Source organism: Plectropomus leopardus, chromosome 3 (genome assembly GCF_026936395.1).
Source record: "Plectropomus leopardus strain MGB_pleo_1.0 chromosome 3, ASM2693639v1, whole genome shotgun sequence".
NCBI lineage: Eukaryota > Metazoa > Chordata > Actinopteri > Perciformes > Serranidae > Plectropomus > Plectropomus leopardus.
In genome coordinates this window covers 12,855,568-12,882,944 of record NC_142178.1, presented here as the reverse complement: position 1 = coordinate 12,882,944, position 27,377 = coordinate 12,855,568, and the positions used below count along the sequence as shown (strand labels likewise).

Genomic DNA, 27,377 nt, shown 5'->3' with positions numbered 1-27,377 from the left:
TTTTAGGCTGTTTCTGAAAGTTTTTTCAACACTGTATACTATAACATGCCTCTATGTGCTATACGAAGTGGTTTTCAGCTGTTTTTGGACATGTCAAATTTTGACATTTTCGCCTTACTATAGCCTTGCTTTTTTGGTCATTTTTTCAACATGTTTTTTTAATGGTTTTTAGGCCATTTTGGAAAGTTTTTTCAACATTGTCTACTATAACATGCCTCTACGTGCTATATTAAGTGGTTTTCAGCTGTTTTTTGGACATGTCAAATTTTGACATTTTCACCTTACTATAGCCTTGCTTTTTTGGTCATTTTTCAACATGTTTTTTGAATGGTTTTTAGGCTGTTTCTGAAAGTTTTTTCAACATTGTCTACTATAACATGCCTCTACGTGCTATATTAAGTGGTTTTCAGCTGTTTTTTGGACATGTCAAATTTTGACATTTTCGCCTTACTATAGCCTTGCTTTTTTGGTCATTTTTTCAAGATGTTTTTTGAATGGTTTTAGGCTGTTTCTGAAAGTTTTTCAACACTGTATACTATAACATGCCTCTGTGTCCTATACGAAGTGGTTTTCAGCTGTTTTTTGGACATGTCAAATTTTGACATTTTCGCCTTACTATAGCCTTGCTTTTTTGGTCATTTTTTCAACATGTTCTTTTAATGGTTTTTAGGCTGTTTCTGAAAGTTTTTTCAACACTGTCTAATATAACATGCCTCTATGTGCAACACTAAGTGGTTTTCAGCTGTTTTTTGGACATGTCAAATTTTGACATTTTCGCCTTACTATAGCCTTGCTTTTTTGGTTATTTTTTCAACACGGTTTTTGAATGGTTTTAGGCTGTTTCTGAAAGTTTTTCAACACTGTCTACTATAACATGCCTCTATGTGCTATACTAAGTGGTTTTCAGCTGTTTTTTGGACATGTCAAATTTTGACATTTTCGCCTTTACTATAGCCTTGCTTTTTTGGTCATTTTTCAACATGTTTTTTAATGGTTTTAGGCTGTTTCTGAAAGTTTTTCAACATTGTCTACTATAACATGCCTCTATGTGCTATACTAAGTGGTTTTCAGCTGTTTTTGGACATGTCAAATTTTGACATTTCGCCTTACTATAGCCTTGCTTTTTTGGTCATTTTTCAACATGTTTTTGAATGGTTTTTAGGCTGTTTCTGAAAGTTTTTCAACACTGTATACTATAACATGCCTCTACGTGCTATATTAAGTGGTTTTCAGCTGTTTTTTGGACATGTCAAATTTTGACATTTTCGCCTTACTATAGCCTTGCTTTTTTGGTCATTTTTTCAACATGTTTTTTTAATGGTTTTTAGGCTGTTTCTGAAAGTTTTTTCAACACTGTCTACTATAACATGCCTCTATGTGCTATACTAAGTGGTTTTCAGCTGTTTTTTGGACATGTCAAATTTTGACATTTTCGCCTTACTATAGCCTTGCTTTTTTGGTCATTTTTCAACATGTTTTTTGAATGGTTTTTAGGCTGTTTCTGAAAGTTTTTTCAACACTGTCTACTATAACATGCCTCTATGTGCTATACTAAGTGGTTTTCAGCTGTTTTTGGACATGTCAAATTTTGACATTTTCGCCTTACTATAGCCTTGCTTTTTTGGTCATTTTTCAACATGTTTTTTAATGGTTTTAGGCTGTTTCTGAAAGTTTTTTCAACACTGTCTACTATAACATACCTCTACATGCTATATTAAGTTGTTTTCAGCTGTTTTTGGACATGTCAAATTTTGACATTTTCGCCTTACTATAGCCTTGCTTTTTTGGTCATTTTTCAACATGTTTTTGAATGGTTTTTAGGCTGTTTCTGAAAGTTTTTTCAACACTGTCTACTATAACGTGCCTCTACGTGCTATACTAAGTGGTTTTCAGCTGTTTTTTGGACATGTCAAATTTTGACATTTTCGCCTTACTATAGCCTTGCTTTTTTGGTCATTTTTTCAACATGTTTTTTGAATGGTTTTTAGGCTGTTTCTGAAAGTTTTTCAACACTGTCTACTATAACATGCCTCTACGTGCTATATTAAGTGGTTTTCAGCTGTTTTTTGGACATGTCAAATTTTGACATTTTCGCCTTACTATAGCCTTGCTTTTTGGTCATTTTTTCAACATGTTTTTTAATGGTTTTAGGCTGTTTCTGAAAGTTTTTTCAACACTGTATACTATAACATGCCTCTATGTGATATACTAAGTGGTTTTCAGCTGTTTTTTGGACATGTCAAATTTTGACATTTTCGCCTTACTATAGCCTTGCTTTTTTGGTTTTTTTTTCAACAGGTTTTTAATGGTTTTGAGGCTGTTTCTGAAAGTTTTTTCAACATTGTCTACTATAACATGTCTCTACGTGCTATACCGAGTGGTTTTCAGCTATTTTTTGGACATGTCAAATTTTGACATTTTCGCCTTGCTATAGCCTTGCTTTTTTGGTCATTTTTTCAACATGTTTTTGAATGGTTTTAGGCTGTTTCTGAAAGTTTTTCAACACTGTCTACTATAACATGCCTCTATGTGCTATACTAAGTGGTTTTCAGCTGTTTTTGGACATGTCAAATTTTGACATTTTCGCCTTACTATAGCCTTGCTTTTTGGTCATTTTTCAACATGTTTTTGAATGGTTTTAGGCTGTTTCTGAAAGTTTTTTCAACACTGTATACTATAACGTGCCTCTATGTGCTATACTAAGTGGTTTTCAGCTGTTTTTTGGACATGTCAAATTTTGACATTTTCGCCTTACTATAGCCTTGCTTTTTTGGTCATTTTTTCAACATGTTTTTTGAATGGTTTTTAGGCTGTTTTTAAAAGTTTTTTCAACACTGTATACTATAACATGCCTCTATGTGCTATACTAAGTGGTTTTCAGCTGTTTTTTGGACATGTCAAATTTTGACATTTTCGCCTTACTATAGCCTTGCTTTTTTGGTCATTTTTTCAACATGTTTTTTGAATGGTTTTTAGGCTGTTTCTAAAAGTTTTTTCAACACTGTATACAATAACGTGCCTCTATGTGCTATACTAAGTGCTTTTCAGCTGTTTTGTGGACATGTCAAATTTTGACATTTTCGCCTTACTATAGCCTTGCTTTTTTGGTCATTTTTCAACATGTTTTTTGAATGGTTTTTAGGCTGTTTCTGAAAGTTTTTCAACATTGTCTACTATAACATGCCTGTACGTGCTATATTAAGTGGTTTTCAGCTGTTTTTTGGACATGTCAAATTTTGACATTTTCGCCTTACTATAGCCTTTCTTTTTGGTCATTTTTCAACATGTTTTTTTATTGGTTTTAGGCCATTTTGGAAAGTTTTTTCAACACTGTATACAATAACGTGCCTCTATGTGCTATACTAAGTGGTTTTCAGCTGTTTTTTGGACATGTCAAATTTTGACATTTTCGCCTTACTATAGCCTTGCTTATTTGGTCATTTTGTCATCATGTTTTTTGAATGGTTTTTAGGCTGTTTCTGAAAGTTTTTTCAACATTGTCTACTATAACATGCCTCTACGTGCTATATTAAGTGGTTTTCAGCTGTTTTTTGGACATGTCAAATTTTGACATTTTCGCCTTACTATAGCCTTGCTTTTTTGGTCATTTTTTCAACATGTTTTTTTAATGGTTTTTAGGCCATTTTGGAAAGTTTTTTCAACACTGTATACTATAACGTGTCTCTCTGCGCTATACTAAGTGGTTTTCAGCTGTTTTTTGGACATGTCAAATTTTGACATTTTCGCCTTACTATAGCCTTGCTTTTTTGGTCATTTTTTCAACATGTTTTTTTAATGGTTTTTAGGCCATTTTGGAAAGTTTTTTCAACACTGTATACAATAACGTGCCTCTATGTGCTATACTAAGTGGTTTTCAGCTGTTTTTTGGACATGTCAAATTTTGACATTTTCGCCTTACTATAGCCTTGCTTTTTTGGTCATTTTTTCAACATGTTTTTTTAATGGTTTTTAGGCCATTTTGGAAAGTTTTTTCAACACTGTCTACAATAACGTGCCTCTATGTGCTATACTAAGTGGTTTTCAGCTGTTTTTTGGACATGTCAAATTTTGACATTTTCGCCTTACTATAGCCTTGCTTTTTTGGTCATTTTTTCAACATGTTTTTTGAATGGTTTTTAGGCTGTTTCTGAAAGTTTTTTCAACATTGTCTACTATAACATGCCTCTACGTGCTATATTAAGTGGTTTTCAGCTGTTTTTTGGACATGTCAAATTTTGACATTTTCGCCTTGCTATAGCCTTGTTTTTTTGGTCATTTTTTCAACATGTTTTTTTAATGGTTTTTAGGCCATTTTGGAAAGTTTTTTCAACACTGTATATTATAACATGCCTCTACGTGCTATACTAAGTGGTTTTCAGCTGTTTTTTGGACATGTCAAATTTTGACATTTTCGCCTTACTATAGCCTTGCTTTTTTGGTCATTTTTTCAACATGTTTTTTGAATGGTTTTTAGGCTGTTTCTAAAAGTTTTTTCAACACTGTATACTATAACATGCCTCTACGTGCTATACTAAGTGGTTTTCAGCTGTTTTTTGGACATGTCAAATTTTGACATTTTCGCCTTACTATAGCCTTGCTTTTTTGGTCATTTTTTCAACATGTTTTTTTAATGGTTTTTAGGCCATTTTGGAAAGTTTTTTCAACACTGTATACTATAACGTGCCTCTCTGCGCTATACTAAGTGGTTTTCAGCTGTTTTTTGGACATGTCAAATTTTGACATTTTCGCCTTACTATAGCCTTGCTTTTTTGGTCATTTTTTCAACATGTTTTTTGAATGGTTTTTAGGCCATTTTGGAAAGTTTTTTCAACACTGTATACAATAACGTGCCTCTATGTGCTATACTAAGTGGTTTTCAGCTGTTTTTTGGACATGTCAAATTTTGACATTTTCGCCTTACTATAGCCTTGCTTTTTTGGTCATTTTTTCAACATGGTTTTTGAATGGTTTTTAGGCTGTTTTTAAAAGTTTTTTCAACACTGTATACCATAACATGCTTCTACGTGCTATACGAAGTGGTTTTCATCTGTTTTTTGGACATGTCAAATTTTGACATTTTCGCCTTACTATAGCCTTGCTTTTTTGGTCATTTTTTCAACATGTTTTTTTAATGGTTTTTAGGCCATTTTGGAAAGTTTTTTCAACACTGTCTACAATAACGTGCCTCTATGTGCTATACTAAGTGGTTTTCAGCTGTTTTTTGGACATGTCAAATTTTGACATTTTCGCCTTACTATAGCCTTGCTTTTTTGGTCATTTTTTCAACATGTTTTTTGAATGGTTTTTAGGCTGTTTCTGAAAGTTTTTTCAACATTGTCTACTATAACATGCCTCTACGTGCTATATTAAGTGGTTTTCAGCTGTTTTTTGGACATGTCAAATTTTGACATTTTCGCCTTACTATAGCCTTGCTTTTTTGGTCATTTTTTCAACATGTTTTTTGAATGGTTTTTAGGTTGTTTCTGAAAGTTTTTTCAACATTGTCTACTATAACATGCCTCTCTGCGCTATACTAAGTGGTTTTCAGCTGTTTTTTGGACATGTCAAATTTTGACATTTTCGCCTTACTATAGCCTTGCTTTTTTGGTCATTTTTTCAACATGTTTTTTTAATGGTTTTTAGGCTGTTTCTGAAAGTTTTTTCAACATTGTCTACTATAACATGCCTCTACGTGCTATATTAAGTGGTTTTCAGCTGTTTTTTGGACATGTCAAATTTTGACATTTTCGCCTTACTATAGCCTTGCTTTTTTGGTCATTTTTTCAACATGTTTTTTTAATGGTTTTTAGGCTGTTTCTGAAAGTTTTTTCAACACTGTATACCATAACATGCTTCTACGTGCTATACGAAGTGGTTTTCAGCTGTTTTTTGGACATGTCAAATTTTGACATTTTCGCCTTACTATAGCCTTGCTTTTTTGGTCATTTTTTCAACATGTTTTTTTAATGGTTTTTAGGCTGTTTCTGAAAGTTTTTTCAACATTGTCTACTATAACATGCCTCTACGTGCTATATTAAGTGGTTTTCAGCTGTTTTTTGGACATGTCAAATTTTGACATTTTCGCCTTACTATAGCCTTGCTTTTTTGGTCATTTTTTCAACATGTTTTTTTAATGGTTTTTAGGCTGTTTCTGAAAGTTTTTTCAACACTGTATACCATAACATGCTTCTATGTCCTATACGAAGTGGTTTTCAGCTGTTTTTTGGACATGTCAAATTTTGACATTTTCGCCTTACTATAGCCTTGCTTTTTTGGTCATTTTTTCAACATGTTTTTTTAATGGTTTTTAGGCCATTTTGGAAAGTTTTTTCAACACTGTATACTATAACATGCCTCTATGTGCTATACTAAGTGGTTTTCAGCTGTTTTTTGGACATGTCAAATTTTGACATTTTCGCCTTACTATAGCCTTGCTTTTTTGGTCATTTTTTCAACATGTTTTCTGAATGGTTTTTAGGCTGTTTCTGAAAGTTTTTTCAACACTGTATACCATAACATGCTTCTATGTGCTATACGAAGTGGTTTTCAGCTGTTTTTTGGACATGTCAAATTTTGACATTTTCGCCTTACTATAGCCTTGCTTTTTTGGTCATTTTTTCAACATGTTTTTTTAATGGTTTTTAGGCTGTTTCTGAAAGTTTTTTCAACATTGTCTACTATAACATGCCTCTACGTGCTATACGAAGTGGTTTTCAGCTGTTTTTTGGACATGTCAAATTTTGACATTTTCGCCTTACTATAGCCTTGCTTTTTTGGTCATTTTTTCAACATGGTTTTTGAATGGTTTTTAGGCTGTTTCTGAAAGTTTTTTCAACATTGTCTACTATAACATGCCTCTACGTGCTATACTAAGTGGTTTTCAGCTGTTTTTTGGACATGTCAAATTTTGACATTTTCGCCTTACTATAGCCTTGCTTTTTTGGTCATTTTTTCAACATGTTTTTTGAATGGTTTTTAGGCTGTTTCTGAAAGTTTTTTCAACACTGTATACCATAACATGCTTCTATGTCCTATACGAAGTGGTTTTCAGCTGCTTTTTGGACATGTCAAATTTTGACATTTTTGCCTTACTATAGCCTTGCTTTTTTGGTCATTTTTTCAACATGTTTTTTTAATGGTTTTTAGACCATTTTGGAAAGGTTTTTCAACACTGTATACTATAACATGCCTCTATGTGCTATACTAAGTGGTTTTCAGCTGTTTTTTGGACATGTCAAATTTTGACATTTTCGCCTTACTATAGCCTTGCTTTTTTGGTCATTTTTTCAACATGTTTTCTGAATGGTTTTTAGGCTGTTTCTGAAAGTTTTTTCAACACTGTCTACTATAACGTGCCTCTATGTGCTATACTAAGTGGTTTTCAGCTGTTTTTTGGACATGTCAAATTTTGATATTTTCGCCTTACTATAGCCTTGCTTTTTTGGTCATTTTTTCAGCATGTTTTTTTAATGGTTTTTAGGCTGTTTCTGAAAGTTTTTTCAACATTGTCTACTATAACATGCCTCTACGTGCTATACGAAGTGGTTTTCAGCTGTTTTTTGGACATGTCAAATTTTGACATTTTCGCCTTACTATAGCCTTGCTTTTTTGGTCATTTTTTCAACATGTTTTTTTAATGGTTTTTAGGCCATTTTGGAAAGTTTTTTCAACACTGTCTACTATAACATGCCTCTATGTGCTATACTAAGTGGTTTTCAGCTGTTTTTTGGACATGTCAAATTTTGACATTTTCACCTTACTATAGCCTTGCTTTTTTGGTCATTTTTTCAACATGTTTTTCTAATGCTTTTTAGGCTGTTTCTGAAAGTTTTTTCAACACTGTCTACTATAATGTGCCTCTATGTGCTATCTGAAGTGGTTTTCAGCTGTTTTTTGGACATGTCAAATTTTGACATTTTCGCCTTACTATAGCCTTGCTTTTTTGGTCATTTTTTCAACATGTTTTTTGAATGGTTTTTAGGCTGTTTCTAAAAGTTTTTTCAACACTGTATACCATAACATGCTTCTACGTGCTATACTAAGTGGTTTTCAGCTGTTTTTTGGACATGTCAAATTTTGACATTTTCGCCTTACTATAGCCTTGCTTTTTTGGTCATTTTTTCAACATGTTTTTTGAATGGTTTTTAGGCTGTTTCTGAAAGTTTTTTCAACATTGTCTACTATAACATGCCTCTCTACGCTATACTAAGTGGTTTTCAGCTGTTTTTTGGACATGTCAAATTTTGACATTTTCGCCTTACTATAGCCTTGCTTTTTTGGTCATTTTTTCAACATGTTTTTTGAATGGTTTTTAGGCTGTTTCTGAAAGTTTTTTCAACACTGTATACCATGACATGCTTCTACGTGCTATATTAAGTGGTTTTCAGCTGTTTTTTGGACATGTCAAATTTTGACATTTTCGCCTTACTATAGCCTTGCTTTTTTGGTCATTTTTTCAACATGTTTTTTTAATGGTTTTTAGGCCATTTTGGAAAGTTTTTTCAACACTGTCTACTATAACATGCCTCTATGTGCTATACTAAGTGGTTTTCAGCTGTTTTTTGGACATGTCAAATTTTGACATTTTCACCTTACTATAGCCTTGCTTTTTTGGTCATTTTTTCAACATGTTTTTCTAATGGTTTTTAGGCTGTTTCTGAAAGTTTTTTCAACACTGTCTACTATAATGTGCCTCTATGTGTCATACGAAGTGGTTTTCAGCTGTTTTTTGGACATGTCAAATTTTGACATTTTCGCCTTACTATAGCCTTGCTTTTTTGGTCATTTTTTCAACATGTTTTTTGAATGGTTTTTAGGCTGTTTCTGAAAGTTTTTTCAACACTGTATACCATGACATGCTTCTACGTGCTATATTAAGTGGTTTTCAGCTGTTTTTTGGACATGTCAAATTTTGACATTTTCGCCTTACTATAGCCTTGCTTTTTTGGTCATTTTTTCAACATGTTTTTTTAATGGTTTTTAGGCCATTTTGGAAAGTTTTTTCAACACTGTCTACTATAACATGCCTCTATGTGCTATACTAAGTGGTTTTCAGCTGTTTTTTGGACATGTCAAATTTTGACATTTTCACCTTACTATAGCCTTGCTTTTTTGGTCATTTTTTCAACATGTTTTTCTAATGGTTTTTAGGCTGTTTCTGAAAGTTTTTTCAACACTGTCTACTATAATGTGCCTCTATGTGTCATACGAAGTGGTTTTCAGCTGTTTTTTGGACATGTCAAATTTTGACATTTTCGCCTTACTATAGCCTTGCTTTTTTGGTCATTTTTTCAACATGTTTTTTGAATGGTTTTTAGGCTGTTTCTGAAAGTTTTTTCAACATTGTCTACTATAACATGCCTCTACGTGCTATACTAAGTGGTTTTCAGCTGTTTTTTGGACATGTCAAATTTTGACATTTTCGCCTTACTATAGCCTTGCTTTTTTGGTCATTTTTTCAGCATGTTTTTTGAATGGTTTTTAGGCTGTTTCTGAAAGTTTTTTCAACACTGTATACCATAACATGCTTCTACGTGCTATACTAAGTGGTTTTCAGCTGTTTTTTGGACATGTCAAATTTTGACATTTTCGCCTTACTATAGCCTTGCTTTTTTGGTCATTTTTTCAACATGTTTTTTGAATGGTTTTTAGGCCATTTTGGAAAGTTTTTTCAACACTGTATATTATAACATGCCTCTACGTGCTATACTAAGTGGTTTTCAGCTGTTTTTTGGACATGTCAAATTTTGACATTTTCGCCTTACTATAGCCTTGCTTTTTTGGTCATTTTTTCAGCATGTTTTTTGAATGGTTTTTAGGCTGTTTCTGAAAGTTTTTTCAACATTGTCTACTATAACATGCCTCTACGTGCTATATTAAGTGGTTTTCAGCTGTTTTTTGGACATGTCAAATTTTGACATTTTCGCCTTACTATAGCCTTGCTTTTTTGGTCATTTTTTCAACATGTTTTTTTAATGGTTTTTAGGCTGTTTCTGAAAGTTTTTTCAACACTGTCTATTATAATGTGCCTCTATGTGCTATACGAAGTGGTTTTCAGCTGTTTTTTGGACATGTCAAATTTTGACATTTTCGCCTTACTATAGCCTTGCTTTTTTGGTCATTTTTTCAGCATGTTTTTTTAATGGTTTTTAGGCTATTTCTGAAAGTTTTTTCAACACTGTATACCATGACATGCTTCTACGTGCTATACTAAGTGGTTTTCAGCTGTTTTTTGGACATGTCAAATTTTGACATTTTCGCCTTTACTATAGCCTTGCTTTTTTGGTCATTTTTCAACATGTTTTTGAATGGTTTTTAGGCTGTTTCTGAAAGTTTTTTCAACATTGTCTACTATAACATGCCTCTACGTGCTATATTAAGTGGTTTTTAGCTGTTTTTTGGACATGTCAAATTTTGACATTTTCACCTTACTATAGCCTTGCTTTTTTGGTCATTTTTTCAGTATGTTTTTTTTAATGGTTTTTAGGCTGTTTCTGAAAGTTTTTTCAACACTGTCTATTATAATGTGCCTCTATGTGCTATACGAATTGGTTTTCAGCTGTTTTTTGGACATGTCAAATTTTGACATTTTCGCCTTACTATAGCCTTGCTTTTTTGGTCATTTTTTCAACATGTTTTTTCAATGGTTTTTAGGCCATTTTGGAAAGTTTTTTCAACACTGTATATTATAACATGCCTCTACGTGCTATACTAAGTGGTTTTCAGCTGTTTTTTGGACATGTCAAATTTTGACATTTTCGCCTTACTATAGCCTTGCTTTTTTGGTCATTTTTTCAACATGTTTCTTGAATGGTTTTTAGGCTGTTTCTGAAAGTTTTTTCAACATTGTCTACTATAACATGCCTCTACGTGCTATATTAAGTGGTTTTCAGCAGTTTTTTGGACATGTCAAATTTTGACATTTTCGCCTTACTATAGCCTTGCTTTTTTGGTCATTTTTTCAGCATGTTTTTTTAATGGTTTTTAGGCTGTTTCTGAAAGTTTTTTCAACATTGTCTACTATAACATGCCTCTACGTGCTATATTAAGTGGTTTTCAGCTGTTTTTTGGACATGTCAAATTTTGACATTTTCGCCTTACTATAGCCTTGCTTTTTTGGTCATTTTTTCAACATGTTTTTTTAATGGTTTTTAGGCCATTTTGGAAAGTTTTTTCAACACTGTCTACTATAACATGCCTCTATGTGCTATACTAAGTGGTTTTCAGCTGTTTTTTGGACATGTCAAATTTTGACATTTTCACCTTACTATAGCCTTGCTTTTTTGGTCATTTTTTCAACATGTTTTTCTAATGGTTTTTAGGCTGTTTCTGAAAGTTTTTCAACACTGTCTACTATAATGTGCCTCTATGTGTCATATTAAGTGGTTTTCAGCTGTTTTTGGACATGTCAAATTTTGACATTTTCGCCTTACTATAGCCTTGCTTTTTGGTCATTTTTCAACATGTTTTTGAATGGTTTTAGGCTGTTTCTGAAAGTTTTTTCAACACTGTATACCATAACATGCTTCTACGTGCTATACTAAGTGGTTTTCAGCTGTTTTTTGGACATGTCAAATTTTGACATTTTCGCCTTACTATAGCCTTGCTTTTTTGGTCATTTTTTCAACATGTTTTTTGAATGGTTTTTAGGCTGTTTCTGAAAGTTTTTTCAACATTGTCTACTATAACATGCCTCTACGTGCTATACTAAGTGGTTTTCAGCTGTTTTTTGGACATGTCAAATTTTGACATTTTCGCCTTACTATAGCCTTGCTTTTTTGGTCATTTTTTCAGCATGTTTTTTTAATGGTTTTTAGGCTGTTTCTGAAAGTTTTTTCAACATTGTCTACTATAACATGCCTCTATGTGCTATACTAAGTGGTTTTCAGCTGTTTTTTGGACATGTCAAATTTTGACATTTTCGCCTTACTATAGCCTTGCTTTTTGGTCATTTTTCAGCATGTTTTTTGAATGGTTTTTAGGCTGTTTCTGAAAGTTTTTTCAACATTGTCTACTATAACATGCCTCTACGTGCTATACTAAGTGGTTTTCAGCTGTTTTTTGGACATGTCAAATTTTGACATTTTCGCCTTACTATAGCCTTGCTTTTTTGGTCATTTTTTCAACATGTTTTTTGAATGGTTTTTAGGCTGTTTCTGAAAGTTTTTTCAACATTGTCTACTATAACATGCCTCTACGTGCTATACTAAGTGGTTTTCAGCTGTTTTTTGGACATGTCAAATTTTGACATTTTCGCCTTACTATAGCCTTGCTTTTTTGGTCATTTTTTCAACATGTTTTTTTAATGGTTTTTAGGCTGTTTCTGAAAGTTTTTTCAACATTGTCTACTATAACATGCCTCTACGTGCTATACTAAGTGGTTTTCAGCTGTTTTTTGGACATGTCAAATTTTGACATTTTCGCCTTACTATAGCCTTGCTTTTTTGGTCATTTTTTCAACATGTTTTTTTAATGGTTTTTAGGCCATTTTGGAAAGTTTTTTCAACACTGTATACTATAACATGCCTCTACGTGCTATATTAAGTGGTTTTCAGCTGTTTTTTGGACATGTCAAATTTTGACATTTTCGCCTTACTATAGCCTTGCTTTTTTGGTCATTTTTTCAACATGTTTTTTTAATGGTTTTTAGGCTGTTTCTGAAAGTTTTTTCAACACTGTCTACTATAATGTGCCTCTATGTGTCATACGAAGTGGTTTTCAGCTGTTTTTTGGACATGTCAAATTTTGACATTTTCGCCTTACTATAGCCTTGCTTTTTTGGTCATTTTTTCAACATGTTTTTTGAATGGTTTTTAGGCTGTTTCTGAAAGTTTTTTCAACACTGTATACCATAACATGCTTCTACGTGCTATACTAAGTGGTTTTCAGCTGTTTTTTGGACATGTCAAATTTTGACATTTTCGCCTTACTATAGCCTTGCTTTTTTGGTCATTTTTTCAACATGTTTTTTTAATGGTTTTTAGGCTGTTTCTGAAAGTGTTTTCAACATTGTCTACTATAACATGCCTCTACGTGCTATACTAAGTGGTTTTCAGCTGTTTTTTGGACATGTCAAATTTTGACATTTTCGCCTTACTATAGCCTTGCTTTTTTGGTTATTTTTTAGCATGTTTTTTTAATGGTTTTTAGGCTGTTTCTGAAAGTTTTTTCAACACTGTCTATTATAATGTGCCTCTATGTGCTATACGAATTGGTTTTCAGCTGTTTTTTGGACATGTCAAATTTTGACATTTTCGCCTTACTATAGCCTTGCTTTTTTGGTCATTTTTTCAACATGTTTTTTCAATGGTTTTTAGGCCATTTTGGAAAGTTTTTTCAACACTGTATATTATAACATGCCTCTACGTGCTATACTAAGTGGTTTTCAGCTGTTTTTTGGACATGTCAAATTTTGACATTTTCGCCTTACTATAGCCTTGCTTTTTTGGTCATTTTTTCAACATGTTTTTTGAATGGTTTTTAGGCTGTTTCTGAAAGTTTTTTCAACATTGTCTACTATAACATGCCTCTACGTGCTATACTAAGTGGTTTTCAGCTGTTTTTTGGACATGTCAAATTTTGACATTTTCGCCTTACTATAGCCTTGCTTTTTTGGTCATTTTTTCAACATGTTTTTTAATGGTTTTAGGCCATTTTGGAAAGTTTTTCAACACTGTCTACTATAACATGCCTCTATGTGCTATACTAAGTGGTTTTCAGCTGTTTTTTGGACATGTCAAATTTTGACATTTTCACCTTACTATAGCCTTGCTTTTTTGGTCATTTTTTCAACATGTTTTTCTAATGGTTTTTAGGCTGTTTCTGAAAGTTTTTTCAACACTGTCTACTATAATGTGCCTCTATGTGTCATACGAAGTGGTTTTCAGCTGTTTTTTGGACATGTCAAATTTTGACATTTTCGCCTTACTATAGCCTTGCTTTTTTGGTCATTTTTTCAACATGTTTTTTGAATGGTTTTTAGGCTGTTTCTGAAAGTTTTTTCAACACTGTATACCATAACATGCTTCTACGTGCTATACTAAGTGGTTTTCAGCTGTTATTTGGACATGTCAAATTTTGACATTTTCGCCTTACTATAGCCTTGCTTTTTTGGTCATTTTTCAACATGTTTTTGAATGGTTTTTAGGCTGTTTCTGAAAGTTTTTCAACATTGTCTACTATAACATGCCTCTACGTGCTATACTAAGTGGTTTTCAGCTGTTTTTTGGACATGTCAAATTTTGACATTTTCGCCTTACTATAGCCTTGCTTTTTTGGTCATTTTTTCAGCATGTTTTTTTAATGGTTTTTAGGCTGTTTCTGAAAGTTTTTTCAACACTGTCTATTATAATGTGCCTCTATGTGCTATACGAATTGGTTTTCAGCTGTTTTTTGGACATGTCAAATTTTGACATTTTCGCCTTACTATAGCCTTGCTTTTTTGGTCATTTTTTCAACATGTTTTTTTAATGGTTTTTAGGCCATTTTGGAAAGTTTTTTCAACACTGTATATTATAACATGCCTCTACGTGCTATACTAAGTGGTTTTCAGCTGTTTTTTGGACATGTCAAATTTTGACATTTTCGCCTTACTATAGCCTTGCTTTTTTGGTCATTTTTTCAACATGTTTCTTGAATGGTTTTTAGGCTGTTTCTGAAAGTTTTTTCAACATTGTCTACTATAACGTGCCTCTACGTGCTATACTAAGTGGTTTTCAGCTGTTTTTTGGACATGTCAAATTTTGACATTTTCGCCTTACTATAGCCTTGCTTTTTTGGTCATTTTTTCAACATGTTTTTTGAATGGTTTTTAGGCTGTTTTTAAAAGTTTTTTCAACACTGTATACCATAACATGCTTCTACGTGCTATACTAAGTGGTTTTCAGCTGTTTTTTGGACATGTCAAATTTTGACATTTTCGCCTTACTATAGCCTTGCTTTTTTGGTCATTTTTTCAACATGTTTTTTGAATGGTTTTTAGGCTGTTTCTGAAAGTTTTTTCAACATTGTCTACTATAACATGCCTCTACGTGCTATATTAAGTGGTTTTCAGCTGTTTTTTGGACATGTCAAATTTTGACATTTTCGCCTTACTATAGCCTTGCTTTTTTGGTCATTTTTTCAACATGTTTTTTTAATGGTTTTTAGGCTGTTTCTGAAAGTTTTTTCAACATTGTCTACTATAACATGCCTCTACGTGCTATACTAAGTGGTTTTCAGCTGTTTTTTGGACATGTCAAATTTTGACATTTTCGCCTTACTATAGCCTTGCTTTTTTGGTCATTTTTCAACATGTTTTTGAATGGTTTTTAGGCTGTTTCTGAAAGTTTTTTCAACATTGTCTACTATAACATGCCTCTACGTGCTATACTAAGTGGTTTTCAGCTGTTTTTTGGACATGTCAAATTTTGACATTTTCGCCTTACTATAGCCTTGCTTTTTTGGTCATTTTTTCAACATGTTTTTTGAATGGTTTTTAGGCTGTTTCTGAAAGTTTTTTCAACATTGTCTACTATAACATGCCTCTACGTGCTATATTAAGTGGTTTTCAGCTGTTTTTTGGACATGTCAAATTTTGACATTTTCACCTTACTATAGCCTTGCTTTTTGGTCATTTTTCAACATGTTTTTTTAATGGTTTTAGGCCATTTTGGAAAGTTTTTCAACACTGTATATTATAACATGCCTCTATGTGCTATACTAAGTGGTTTTCAGCTGTTTTTTGGACATGTCAAATTTTGACATTTTAAGCCTTACTATAGCCTTGCTTTTTTGGTCATTTTTTCAACATGTTTTTTAATGGTTTTAGGCTGTTTCTGAAAGTTTTTCAACACTGTATACCATAACATGCTTCTATGTGCTATACGAAGTGGTTTTCAGCTGTTTTTTGGACATGTCAAATTTTGACATTTTCGCCTTACTATAGCCTTGCTTTTTTGGTCATTTTTTCAACATGTTTTTTGAATGGTTTTTAGGCCATTTTGGAAAGTTTTTTCAACACTGTATACTATAACGTGTCTCTCTGCGCTATACTAAGTGGTTTTCAGCTGTTTTTTGGACATGTCAAATTTTGACATTTTCGCCTTACTATAGCCTTGCTTTTTTGGTCATTTTTTCAGCATGTTTTTTGAATGGTTTTTAGGCTGTTTCTGAAAGTTTTTTCAACATTGTCTACTATAACATGCCTCTACGTGCTATACTAAGTGGTTTTCAGCTGTTTTTTGGACATGTCAAATTTTGACATTTTCGCCTTACTATAGCCTTGCTTTTTGGTCATTTTTCAACATGTTTTTTAATGGTTTTTAGGCTGTTTCTGAAAGTTTTTTCAACATTGTCTACTATAACATGCCTCTACGTGCTATACTAAGTGGTTTTCAGCTGTTTTTTGGACATGTCAAATTTTGACATTTTCGCCTTACTATAGCCTTGCTTTTTTGGTCATTTTTTCAACATGTTCTTTTAATGTTTTTTAGGCTGTTTCTGAAAGTTTTTTCAACACTGTCTAATATAACATGCCTCTACGTGCTATACTAAGTGGTTTTCAGCTGTTTTTTGGACATGTCAAATTTTGACATTTTCGCCTTACTATAGCCTTGCTTTTTTGGTCATTTTTTCAACATGTTTTTTTAATGGTTTTTAGGCCATTTTGGAAAGTTTTTTCAACACTGTATATTATAACATGCCTCTACGTGCTATACTAAGTGGTTTTCAGCTGTTTTTTGGACATGTCAAATTTTGATATTTTCGCCTTACTATAGCCTTGCTTTTTTGGTCATTTTTTCAGCATGTTTTTTTAATGGTTTTTAGGCTGTTTCTGAAAGTTTTTTCAACACTGTATACCATAACATGCTTCTATGTGCTATACTAAGTGGTTTTCAGCTGGTTTTTGGACATGTCAAATTTTGACATTTTCACCTTACTATAGCCTTGCTTTTTGGTCATTTTTCAACATGTTTTTGAATGGTTTTAGGCCATTTTGGAAAGTTTTTTCAACACTGTATACTATAACGTGTCTCTCTGCGCTATACTAAGTGGCTTTCAGCTGTTTTTTGGACATGTCAAATTTTGACATTTTCGCCTTACTATAGCCTTGCTTTTTTGGTCATTTTTTCAACATGCTATTTTATTGGTTATTCGGACGTTTTTTGATTTTTTTTTTTTTCAACACTGTAAACAATAACTTGTCTGTACGTGCTATACTCAGTGGTTTTCAGCTGTTTTTTGGACATGTCAGATTTTGACATTTTACGCCTTTACTATAGCCTTGCTTTTTTGGTCATTTTTTCAACGTGTTTTTTTAATGGTTTTTCGGTTGTTTCTGAAACTTTTTTCAACACTGTATATTATAACTTGCCTCTACGTGCTATACTAAGTGGTTTTCAGCTGTTTTTTGGACATGTCAAATTTTGACATTTTCGCCTTACTATAGCCTTGCTTTTTTGGTCATTTTTTCAACATGTTTCTTGAATGGTTTTTAGGCTGTTTCTGAAAGTTTTTTCAACATTGTCTACTATAACGTGCCTCATGGTGCTATACATAATGGTTTTCAGCTGTTTTTTCAAGGAAACATGTCAAATTTTGACATTGTTGCCTTACTATAGCCTTTGCTTTTTGGTCATTTTTCAACATGTTTTTTAATGGTTTTAGGCCATTTTGGAAAGTTTTTCAACACTGTATACAATAACGTGCCTCTATGTGCTATACTAAGTGGTTTTCAGCTGTTCCTTGAGAGAAAGTCTGCAAAAGAGGGACTCTGCATGGCCTCCAGACAGTCAGGTGAAAAATTAAAACACTGCTTAAGGTTTTACTACGGTCCTGCTGTTTTTTAAAAAAAGTTTTGCATCATAACTGTGGTTGTATTGTGTGAGTGTAGAAGGCCAAAAATGGGTATGTTGCCCACAGGCAACATTGTACCATAGAGGGTTAGCAGTCCCGCTGTCTGTTGTAACATGACTATAGATCTGTTGTTTTTTTTTTTTTTAACATAAAGAATAACTGTAGGTCTCTGTCAATTCTAATGTAATTGCAACACAAGGAAACAATGATTGTTACATAAGATGTTGATTATGCTTTAACATAGCAAACTTAATGGCTCCTTTTCTTTCAGTCTTCAAGGACTCATGTACAACTATTTTTCCAGACTTGCAATAAAAAGCATTTATATTGCAACTGATGAAATAACACTCATGTAAATACAATTTCAATAATGCCTGTCTTGCTAAAAACCTTGCAGCATGCATCGCATAAGCATTTCAGTGTCCTATATTGTTCAGCGACAGACTCTGAATGCTGGCTGCAGACATCCTCTACATGAACTCATGCTGGATTAAAACAGCCCAACACCCAATGAACTCAAACTAACATCAATACCAACCAAAACACCATGCAACCTCGTTCACATTCTCTTGCATAACATCACACTGTGATACTGTGCAGTAATTGTTTCTGGGTCAAATCAGAACAGTTAAGTGGGCAATAAGGCCACTCAATTGCCCCTAAAATACACACTGGACCATTAGCCCATTACACTGCTACGTGGCAGGAAAACATCTGTTACCTAATAACAATTGGATTTGCCTGAATGATTAACCCTGAAAATGGGACAGAGTGGGTCAGTTGTAAAACAGGGGGTTAATGGAACAACTCAACAGTGAATGAAATAACATTACAGGATAAATGGTCAATTACGTAAATGTAAATATATAAAGTTTTTTTTAAAAAAAGTAAACATTTGAACCCTGAGCAACTTGGCATAAACGTCCCATAAATTGCAATTAGTAGATTTAGAAATTATTTTTAAAAAGCTAGGGAAAAATGTCCAGAAACATATATTAATAATAATTACATATTTAAAATTATTTTACAAAATTTGTATAATGTTAAGCAGTTTTTTGTCTTTTTGTTTATTCATTTACTTACTTTCCCATTTTCTAATTCCCGGGTCATTTCATCTTGAGTTGCTCATTGCCTTTTGAAAGAAATCAAGCCAGTTCGGCTAGGTTTTAAAGGCTTACGCGCCCAAACAGAAATATGGCTGAGTTTAATAAGGAGAGCAGGAAACATCTACAATAACATCCAACAAGAGTAAGACAGCACATTGATTCAGTTAATTGTTGCCGTTACCAGAGGGAGCAAAGATTAGGAGCAAAAGCTGATACCTGGTTTACTCTGGGGCAACACTTGTCTGGAGGGTTGTGTCTCTAAGAAAAGAATAAAATCTAACAGTTAGTGTTTCTTTTCCAACCAAGACCTCCAAGCATGCCTTTGTGATGTTGGAGCTGGGGAGGAATGGCATTTTGAAAGGCCAAAAGGTTTGGACACATGCACTGCACATATATGTGAACTTCTCCGTCTGTACTCGTTTTTCATGTTGAGTGCTATAGTGGATAAGAAATGCGGGTCATAGAGAAGGAAAAAGAAAAAGCACTCAACCAATCAAAGGTGCCTTTGGTGGAGTCAGCCACTGGGTAAGTGATGAGGAAAGACATCAAGCAAAGACAATCTTTCAACTGGAATAAAACTACTTGACACTTTCAAGGATGCACCTTACAGTTGGAGTAGAGTGTGGAAATGAAATGTGAAAGGAAATGTACTGGTCCTATCGCTCTACAGAGGTTATGGCAAAGTTAAAATATTCATGCTCAAGTGTTTCAAACACCAAGCAAAAACAAGTCTTGTATACTTGCAGCCATCTAGTGGTTAAAGAGGAGGGGAGGAATAGGAGAAACAGAGGTGCCTGTGCATGTGCAACACAAGTTATATCAAATACTAGACAATGAGGCCAAGATTCACCACAGTTTTGTCCGGTGCAGACCTGTCATGGTTAATATTACTCTTAACTATATGCATAATTGAATATATTTCAATAATTTCTTTATGAAGATCAAGGTGGTGCTACTGAATTAACTGATGATCCACTGATAGTTTGCTTGTGCCAAAAGTTCCTTTGCATGCATTTCTTGGTGAATAATTGTACAAACTTCCCTTGCACAGGGATCTTGATGAATCTGGACCTGCATTTCTGAATGTGTGTTTGGAGCTAAATGGTTAAACTGGTTGTAGAGCTTACTTTATGGATAACTAAACAAAAATCTTCTACTTATGCTTCTGAAATGTAAATACTAGCCAATTTAGGGCTGCCCCATGAAAGTTGGAGATTCTAATCATAAGTCAAACAACCCACTGTTGACTGAGATAGCTTTAAGTTGAACAGTCTGGGTTGTAGAGGGTTTTTTTTGTTTTGTTTTTGGTCATTCAGTGTAAAAAAAAAAATAAAAAATGACATGATGCAGTGGCCTGGAGTAGGAGATGCTTTGCACCAAAATGCTCCATATCAGATATAGATCAGAATCAGAATTAAAATCAGATTTAGAATAAAAATCAGAATCAGAATAGGGATCAGAACCAGAAATTAATTTATTACCAAGTAGGTTTTCACATACAAGGAATTTTCTTTGGTTTTTGGTGCAAATATTAAACATACAAAAAATATATCAGGAAATACAAATAGGAATAGAAATAAATATAAGGCAAAATACTGCAATAGTCACAAACCTCAATGTAGAACAGAGAAAATGCACAATAAAGTTTCTAAAAATATGAAAGAGATACTTTAAAAAGTATGATAGCATGATAAATATGTACAATGTAGATTTAACTGGCATAACTCCAAGTCAGGTACAGCCCTTACCAGATTGGTCATAGAGCTCTTTTGCAAGGATACATATGCCTTGAGGAGTGTAGTATAGAAATACATAATCTTTATGTTTCAGACTTCACACTCACTCACCAGCCAAGAAGCAAACCCTCCAGAGGCCAGAGTGGAGGGACATGCGAATCTCGGTGCTCTGGTTGAGGGGAAGGATGACGCCCTCCTCCAGGTAGAGCCAGTAGTCGGTGCTCACGGCGATCCCCAGCAGGCCCAGGGCGCAAACAGCAAACACGCTGCTCAGCAAAGTCAGCGCCTTCCTGCCACATAGGCTCATACCACAGCCTCAACAGCAGGGGGGGGCGCCACCGGCAGAAAGGGGATCTGGGAAAGGAGAAGAATTCAAAACATCTCCGTTAAGATCCCTAAAATAAAGGGGAGCAAGCTATCAGAAAACATCAAACTGTCCATGAGGAAGATGATAAAAAAGTCATTGTATATTGTATTTTTTGTAAAGTTGTAAAAAGGACTGCCATGCTCGTACATGTTGTCACTTAAAAGAAAGCCAAAAGACAGACATTTACTCTTCAGGGTAACATTTTCCGTTAAAACGTTGTGAAACTGTCATCTAATAACTGAAAAACAGCATAACTTCCTTAAAAAATGACAATATGATTAACGCACGACAGTGTGATTAATAGTTTTCAGGCAGTAGATGGGTTGCTCTCAGAGGGACAGTCTGGGTAAAGTTCTGTTTCATCTCATTTCAGGTTTATAATGGAGGACTTTCAGAGCTGACTCCAGTCTGAGATGGGTTTGAAATGAATGGAAAGTCATAAATGGGAATATGATAATAGATAGCCTTAACAAAGGACTTTCTTCCTCTTAGCTGAGAAAGAAATCTGGAAAAGATCCTCTCTCCTCCCAAGTCTCTCATTAGAATCTGAATAACCACATTGTGCAAGGCCAAAGGCTTAGTGGGGCATGTTTGAAAAAACATTATGTAAAGTTTTTCATTTGACTGCCCTCATGATGCCTGCAGCTAAAAGGAAAAAAAAACAAAAAAAACAATATAACTCGAAACACTGATAATTCTCAAAAGAGAGCTATACAACAGCTTTTTTTTTTTTTTTTACATTTTCTACAATAACACAACTTATGTCTCATATTCATTGCTCTGTTACATGATGCAGACGCAGCTCTGCAGATGGCGTACAGTATGTGTCAGTGTATGAATGTGTGCTCTCATCACACATAATGATGGATCTGTTCGTATGATAGCTAATGGCCACATTTGCCGGAAGCCGAAAAGTGCTGGGGAGGTTGGCATAGGACACGTGTCGAAAGGAATTGATTTTACATAATGAGTTCTCGGTGGGCTGTCATATTGAGCACCCACTGGGAGACTGGAAAGATGGAGTGAATGTGTCAAAGGATTTTGAAGTTTTTATAAGATTCGTGGGATTTTTTCTCTCTCTCCATGGATCAACGTCTTGTATCATGACTGGATGTAAAGCCTCAGTGGAATATTGAGTAGGAAGATCTCCACACATCTGCCAGCTTGCAGTGCATAACCAGTGTCTACACAGACAGAGCAGTCAGATGGAGAAGGGATGAGGTGTGGCAGTTGTGGTTATAAATAGAGTTTTTAAGAAGCCATTGCAACTAGTGTGTCAACAAATTGCATGTTTTCAGCACAGAGGAGACAGCTTTAGGGACTGATATACCATATACACTCTAAAAACTATGGAAAATCGTAGAAAACAAGACAAATGAGTCATTAAATGTTATCTGGATGGTTAGATTGTGTTCAATGTATATATTCTTTGCAGGCAAAACATGCACTCAAGACCTCACACAGAGCCAGTTGCCCCACTTCTTAGATAACAAGTGTAATAAATTCAAGAAAACTATTGTTGTAAGTACAGCCAACACTATTATTAAAATATCTTTGTGCTCTATTCAGACACATAACCTGCTTTGTCTGTTCTGTTATTTCTGTTCTTATCTTGTGTCCATTTCTCTTCTTCCTGTGTAACAGTGCTTAGCTGTTTTTGTTTCCCTGTAATGTAATCTGAAATGTAGCTTTTAAAATTGGAACACATTCTCTTGCTTTACATGACAAGATATAATGGGTGCGCACATGACATTACATGCTTTAGGTTGTTCACTCATCCAGTTACTCATCTTAATAACAGACCAAATTTGACATCTTATAAGTGCTAGGAAGTAGCAAGTTACATATAATTATATTAGAAAATAAATGTAATTGTAATCGGTTACAGTTACTGGGAAAAAAAATCTGATTATGTTACAGTTACAAATCAAAATGTTGGTGATTACATGGGGGTTACATCTCTTTTCTTTAAAAAGTTTATACACAAGGCCACAGTTGGCCCAGCGTGAGGTTTTATATGGCTTGCCAGATGTTTCGGGAAGAAAAAGTACAGTTTAAAATGTACAATATAAATTGTTGTTTATGCTGTTTTATTGTTTGATAAAAGTCTCCTTAAATATGTATAATCTCATTTTTTTCCCTATAATCTGACCACACAAGGCACAGTGACACTTTGCACAGGAAGTCAGATTTAGTGAGTTAAGAAAAAAATGGATAAATTGGGATCGATGCACCATGTGCTTCTCAAAATGCAATACACTGCAATAGGTGTGAGCTTTTTGCCCATGATCCACTATTAAGTTTTAGTTTTGGCCCTCCATGGGAAAAAGGTTTGGGCACGAACATTATATTCACATTCACTCGGTTGCTTTGCATGTTCCTGCTGTACAGAAATGCTTTTTTTTTTGGCAAAGTCTATTTTCTGAAAATAAATAAATAAATAAATAAATAGCTTTAATGCCTATTTTGAAACATTTGTGAGACAAAATAATCAAAAAGGAACCAAATGTAATAAGTAACATTACTCAAATGAAGTAATTAAAACAAAAACCTTGCTAATTCTATTTTAACATGGTAACTAGTAATGTTTTTTTTTTATGATACTTGTTTAAACTGTGTTTAAATTTGACTATTAAAATTATAAACAGAGAAAATAATGGTGTAAAAAAAGGGACACAAAATTTAATCTTGTCTATTTTGAGCTATAAATAGGAATCGTTTCCCTGTCTCTTGAGACTAGGCTGATAGTGATTGGAAGCAGTTCGGAAAAGCAATAAGAGTTCACTAAAGCACAGGGGACCCGCATTAATGAGACAGGACAATCATTAAAATTCAGCTATTCTTGACCACGGTGCAATCAGAGGCCATTCATTTTCAATGTGCATAGCTCTATTTCAGTCATTTAACATCAAGCTACATGTTGAGAAAAGTACTGATGCTCTCGATTCATAGACCTGTGCACGAGGGCTGTTTTTAGTTGAAAGTACACACTGAAGGACTGACAGCAGGTAAAAGTGCGTTTTCACAAATAGAGTATCACACTGAGAGAGAAATGAGCTATTTCAGCTGGTGGTACCTTTCAAGCACCTATAAAAATAGACAAGGATTTTGTAATGATAGTGATGATGCTAAAAATAGCCAACCTGATAAGCATATGATGACATATTGAACTACAGTATGTATTTGAATTTAAATTTATTAGTCAATGATAAAAATTGTTATTTGTGTCAGTAATAAAGCTATGATTAGAAAAAAAAGATTCTGTGACACACAGTTGCTTTTCTGTGAGCTATTAAAGATTATACAAATACAGATTGTTGTTTCAACAGTTGTCATCAAAAGGCCTGGACACAAATACTATTTATATATATCAGATTTTACCTGTATATCAACAGTATATCAGCTCTATTACCAGAGAACGATTTACCACAAAAACTAGGAGCTGCTAAATAATACTGTAGCCATTTCACAATAAAGAAATTTAAAAACCTAAAAACTAAATAAAATTATTAATTTTAAGTTATGTTTAGTTTATATCTAAATGTGAAGTTCACATGATTTTTTTGTATTGTACTTAACTTTAGTTTATCTTTCTAAAAGAGAGGAAAAAGATAAGGATGCAAGCTATTTATGGACAGAAGGCTGTGGGTCAAAGTTTCCTAATTTAACAAAATCTTTGTGAATATCTTTTTGCACAGGTTTGAACTTGGCTAAACTAGACTTGTCTCATCTTGCTTTGCCTGGTAACATGGCAGGGAACTGAAAATGATATCAATGACAGTAAAACTGATGGATAAAAATAATTCTTACTTTCGACAAAGTTTATCACAAAACAGGCATGTGTACACTGAAGTCTCAGGATGAGTCCCCCACGCTTCAGACTACACACACAAACACTACACGCAGACAGACAGACTCAGTTTCCTCATATCCAATCCTTTATGAATATCAATAATTCCTCTTATTCTTCTGGTGTCTGAAGGATTGTAATGGTGACTAAGCCTGGTTTTAGAAAAGGTGTTATTTTTATTAAAACAAAAATGTTTCTTATTAGATGTTCGAAGTCACTGCGACCAACACAAAACTCATGTGGTCCCTTGTGTGTCCCTCTCCTGCATAAACACCAACATGATGTTTTGTTAAAAATTAAATTACAGAACCGTTTATACAGGTACAGCTGAAATGATTAGCTGACTAATCAATTAGCCAACTGACATAAAAAGAATTTTCAATTATTTCAATAAACATTTAAATGAATAAAAAGTGACTAAGTTATTTATTTTAATAATGATGAGGGGTTAAAAAAAGGTTAGACTTTTCTGCATTGGGTAGTTTACTTTTAATACTATAAGTGCATTTTTCTGATAATACTTACTCACTTTTACTTAAGTAACATTTTCAATGCAGGACTTCTACTTGTACCAGAGTACTTTCAAAGTGTAGTATTAGTACTTTTACTTAAGTAAAGGAACTTCATATTTCTTCCACTACTGAACGAGACTAACCTCTGCTCCTCCCTAAGCTGAACCTTTGTTACTGTCACCCAAAATATATTTCTCCTATATAGAAACTATCACTAACCAGGGTAAATATACAAAATAATATAACCGATTTTTACAGAATACCTACCACAATACACAATCATGTTTTCAGACAGATTTGACTTAAAGCAGCATTAATGTGATACTGAACAAAGCCACTAGGGGTCCAGAAGCCATCAAGTAAGGCAGAGGCAAGCTACTGCTGGAGTAAAGGGCACGTCATCATCAAAAGTAGGGCATTCCTCCTCTGTCTACTTTGTTAACATGCACCTACCCTCCCATCAACCTTAATTTAAACAGCTCACCACCAAAGATACCACATTTTCCGAGAACAATTGGAAATTCAATAGCCGGGCGAAAAGAAACACAAATGTCTCCACTTTTCAACTGTTGGAGAATGCTATGCTGAAACACAGACGGGTGAGGCAAACCGTGTCTGTGATTGGTCAAGAGACGGCAGGGCAAGAGCATAGCTGACCCGCAATGTAACATATATTTTTTTTATCTGTGCTTAAGAGGACAACTTGTAATAAATTGGGAAAATGTGGCTTCTGATATGAAACACAGCAGTAGTCTCTCACTGTACAACACAGCAATGTTTGAGATTCTGAGTGTAGGGATCATCTTAGGTTAAACAATTGTAAAGACAAACAATCACAAACTGACAGAGAAATCTGTGCATTGTTTATCTCTGTCAAGGGTTCGTCCACATCACAGCATGGATCTCTTTCAGCATGCTTATTGACCCAGCTGCTGTGGCTGTAAGAGTGTGGCTGTGAGTGCAGTCCCGCTGTAGCAGACAGGCGACTACCACTGTGGGAGTTTGTTGCTGTTGGCTGATGTTGTTAGGGCTGGCTGGAAGAGCCTGAGGACAATAGCAGTCCAATGCACGAGAGAGGAGATATGTCATTAAGCCACAGACACAGCTGGATGAAGCTGGCAATCCCCATCATCGGCCTGCTGAGATCTGCTCATACAGTTAAAGCAGACAGACTAAAGAGAAAACACAACCCACAGTGTATATGCACAGACCTGACATGCATACTCTGTTAGACCTTCTATATGCATGCTTATACAACATCATGAAAACATCATCATACATTACAGCATATTTTACTGACCAACAAACTTTCTATGGAGCCACTCTCTTTTGTCCTCACTTAATGCATTGTGAGTATTTAAGAGGAAGTGTGTCACAAGTCATAACGGTATTACAAAGACTGTTATATTTTTCTGTGCTGTGACTGTCAAAAATGTCATCCAGCATTAAAAGCAAAGTTTGAATAAAATAAATGGTACAGACAGATTATTAAGCAACTGCAGCAGCTATCAGCTATCTGTCTGATGACGACAATGCCAGTCTTTCAGCTATTTTCCATAAACAGACATCAGCATATGAATGCAGGTAATTTTTTGTAATAAAAAGCTGAATCATAGTCAGACGATGGACTCCGAGATGCATCTTGGCCAATGCCCTCCGCCTCTCTACACGGACTACCTGCTGCTCAAATATGATTGGTCCGGACTACTCTGATGACAAATAGAAACCAAAACACTTAGTCTTGTTAACAGACACAAAAGCATCACGTTTTCTTACTATCCTACCCGGATAGTTACATACTCTAAGGACAACAATTTCAACAAGGACAACATGTCTTTCCAAGTCATAAATAGTAAATATTGCAATTTATTGTATAAAAATAAGCCGACACAAGCCTCATTTTTGAAGAGCAAGTTCGCCATCAATAGAGTAACCACTACGTTAACCTTGAAGTAATTTTTTGAAGAAAGA

At 34.2% G+C, this 27,377-nt stretch overlaps 1 protein-coding gene across 3 annotated transcripts in view; it reads right to left on the bottom strand.

Annotated features, from left to right (window-relative positions):
• Positions 1 to 27,377, bottom strand: part of LOC121942496 (voltage-dependent calcium channel gamma-5 subunit) — a 69,292-nt gene that overhangs the window by 26,025 nt on the left and 15,890 nt on the right. For 2 of the 3 annotated variants that reach the window (XM_088075656.1, XM_088075655.1), the window contains 2 exons: positions 20,789 to 21,031; positions 19,158 to 19,199 (listed from right to left, as the gene is read on the bottom strand). In XM_088075656.1, the coding sequence (XP_087931782.1) occupies positions 19,158 to 19,199; positions 20,789 to 20,984 (238 nt within the window). In that variant the 5' untranslated portion in view covers positions 20,985 to 21,031. The remainder of the gene's footprint in view (positions 1 to 19,157; positions 19,200 to 20,788; positions 21,032 to 27,377) is intronic. The other variant, XM_088075657.1, reaches the window with a different exon arrangement.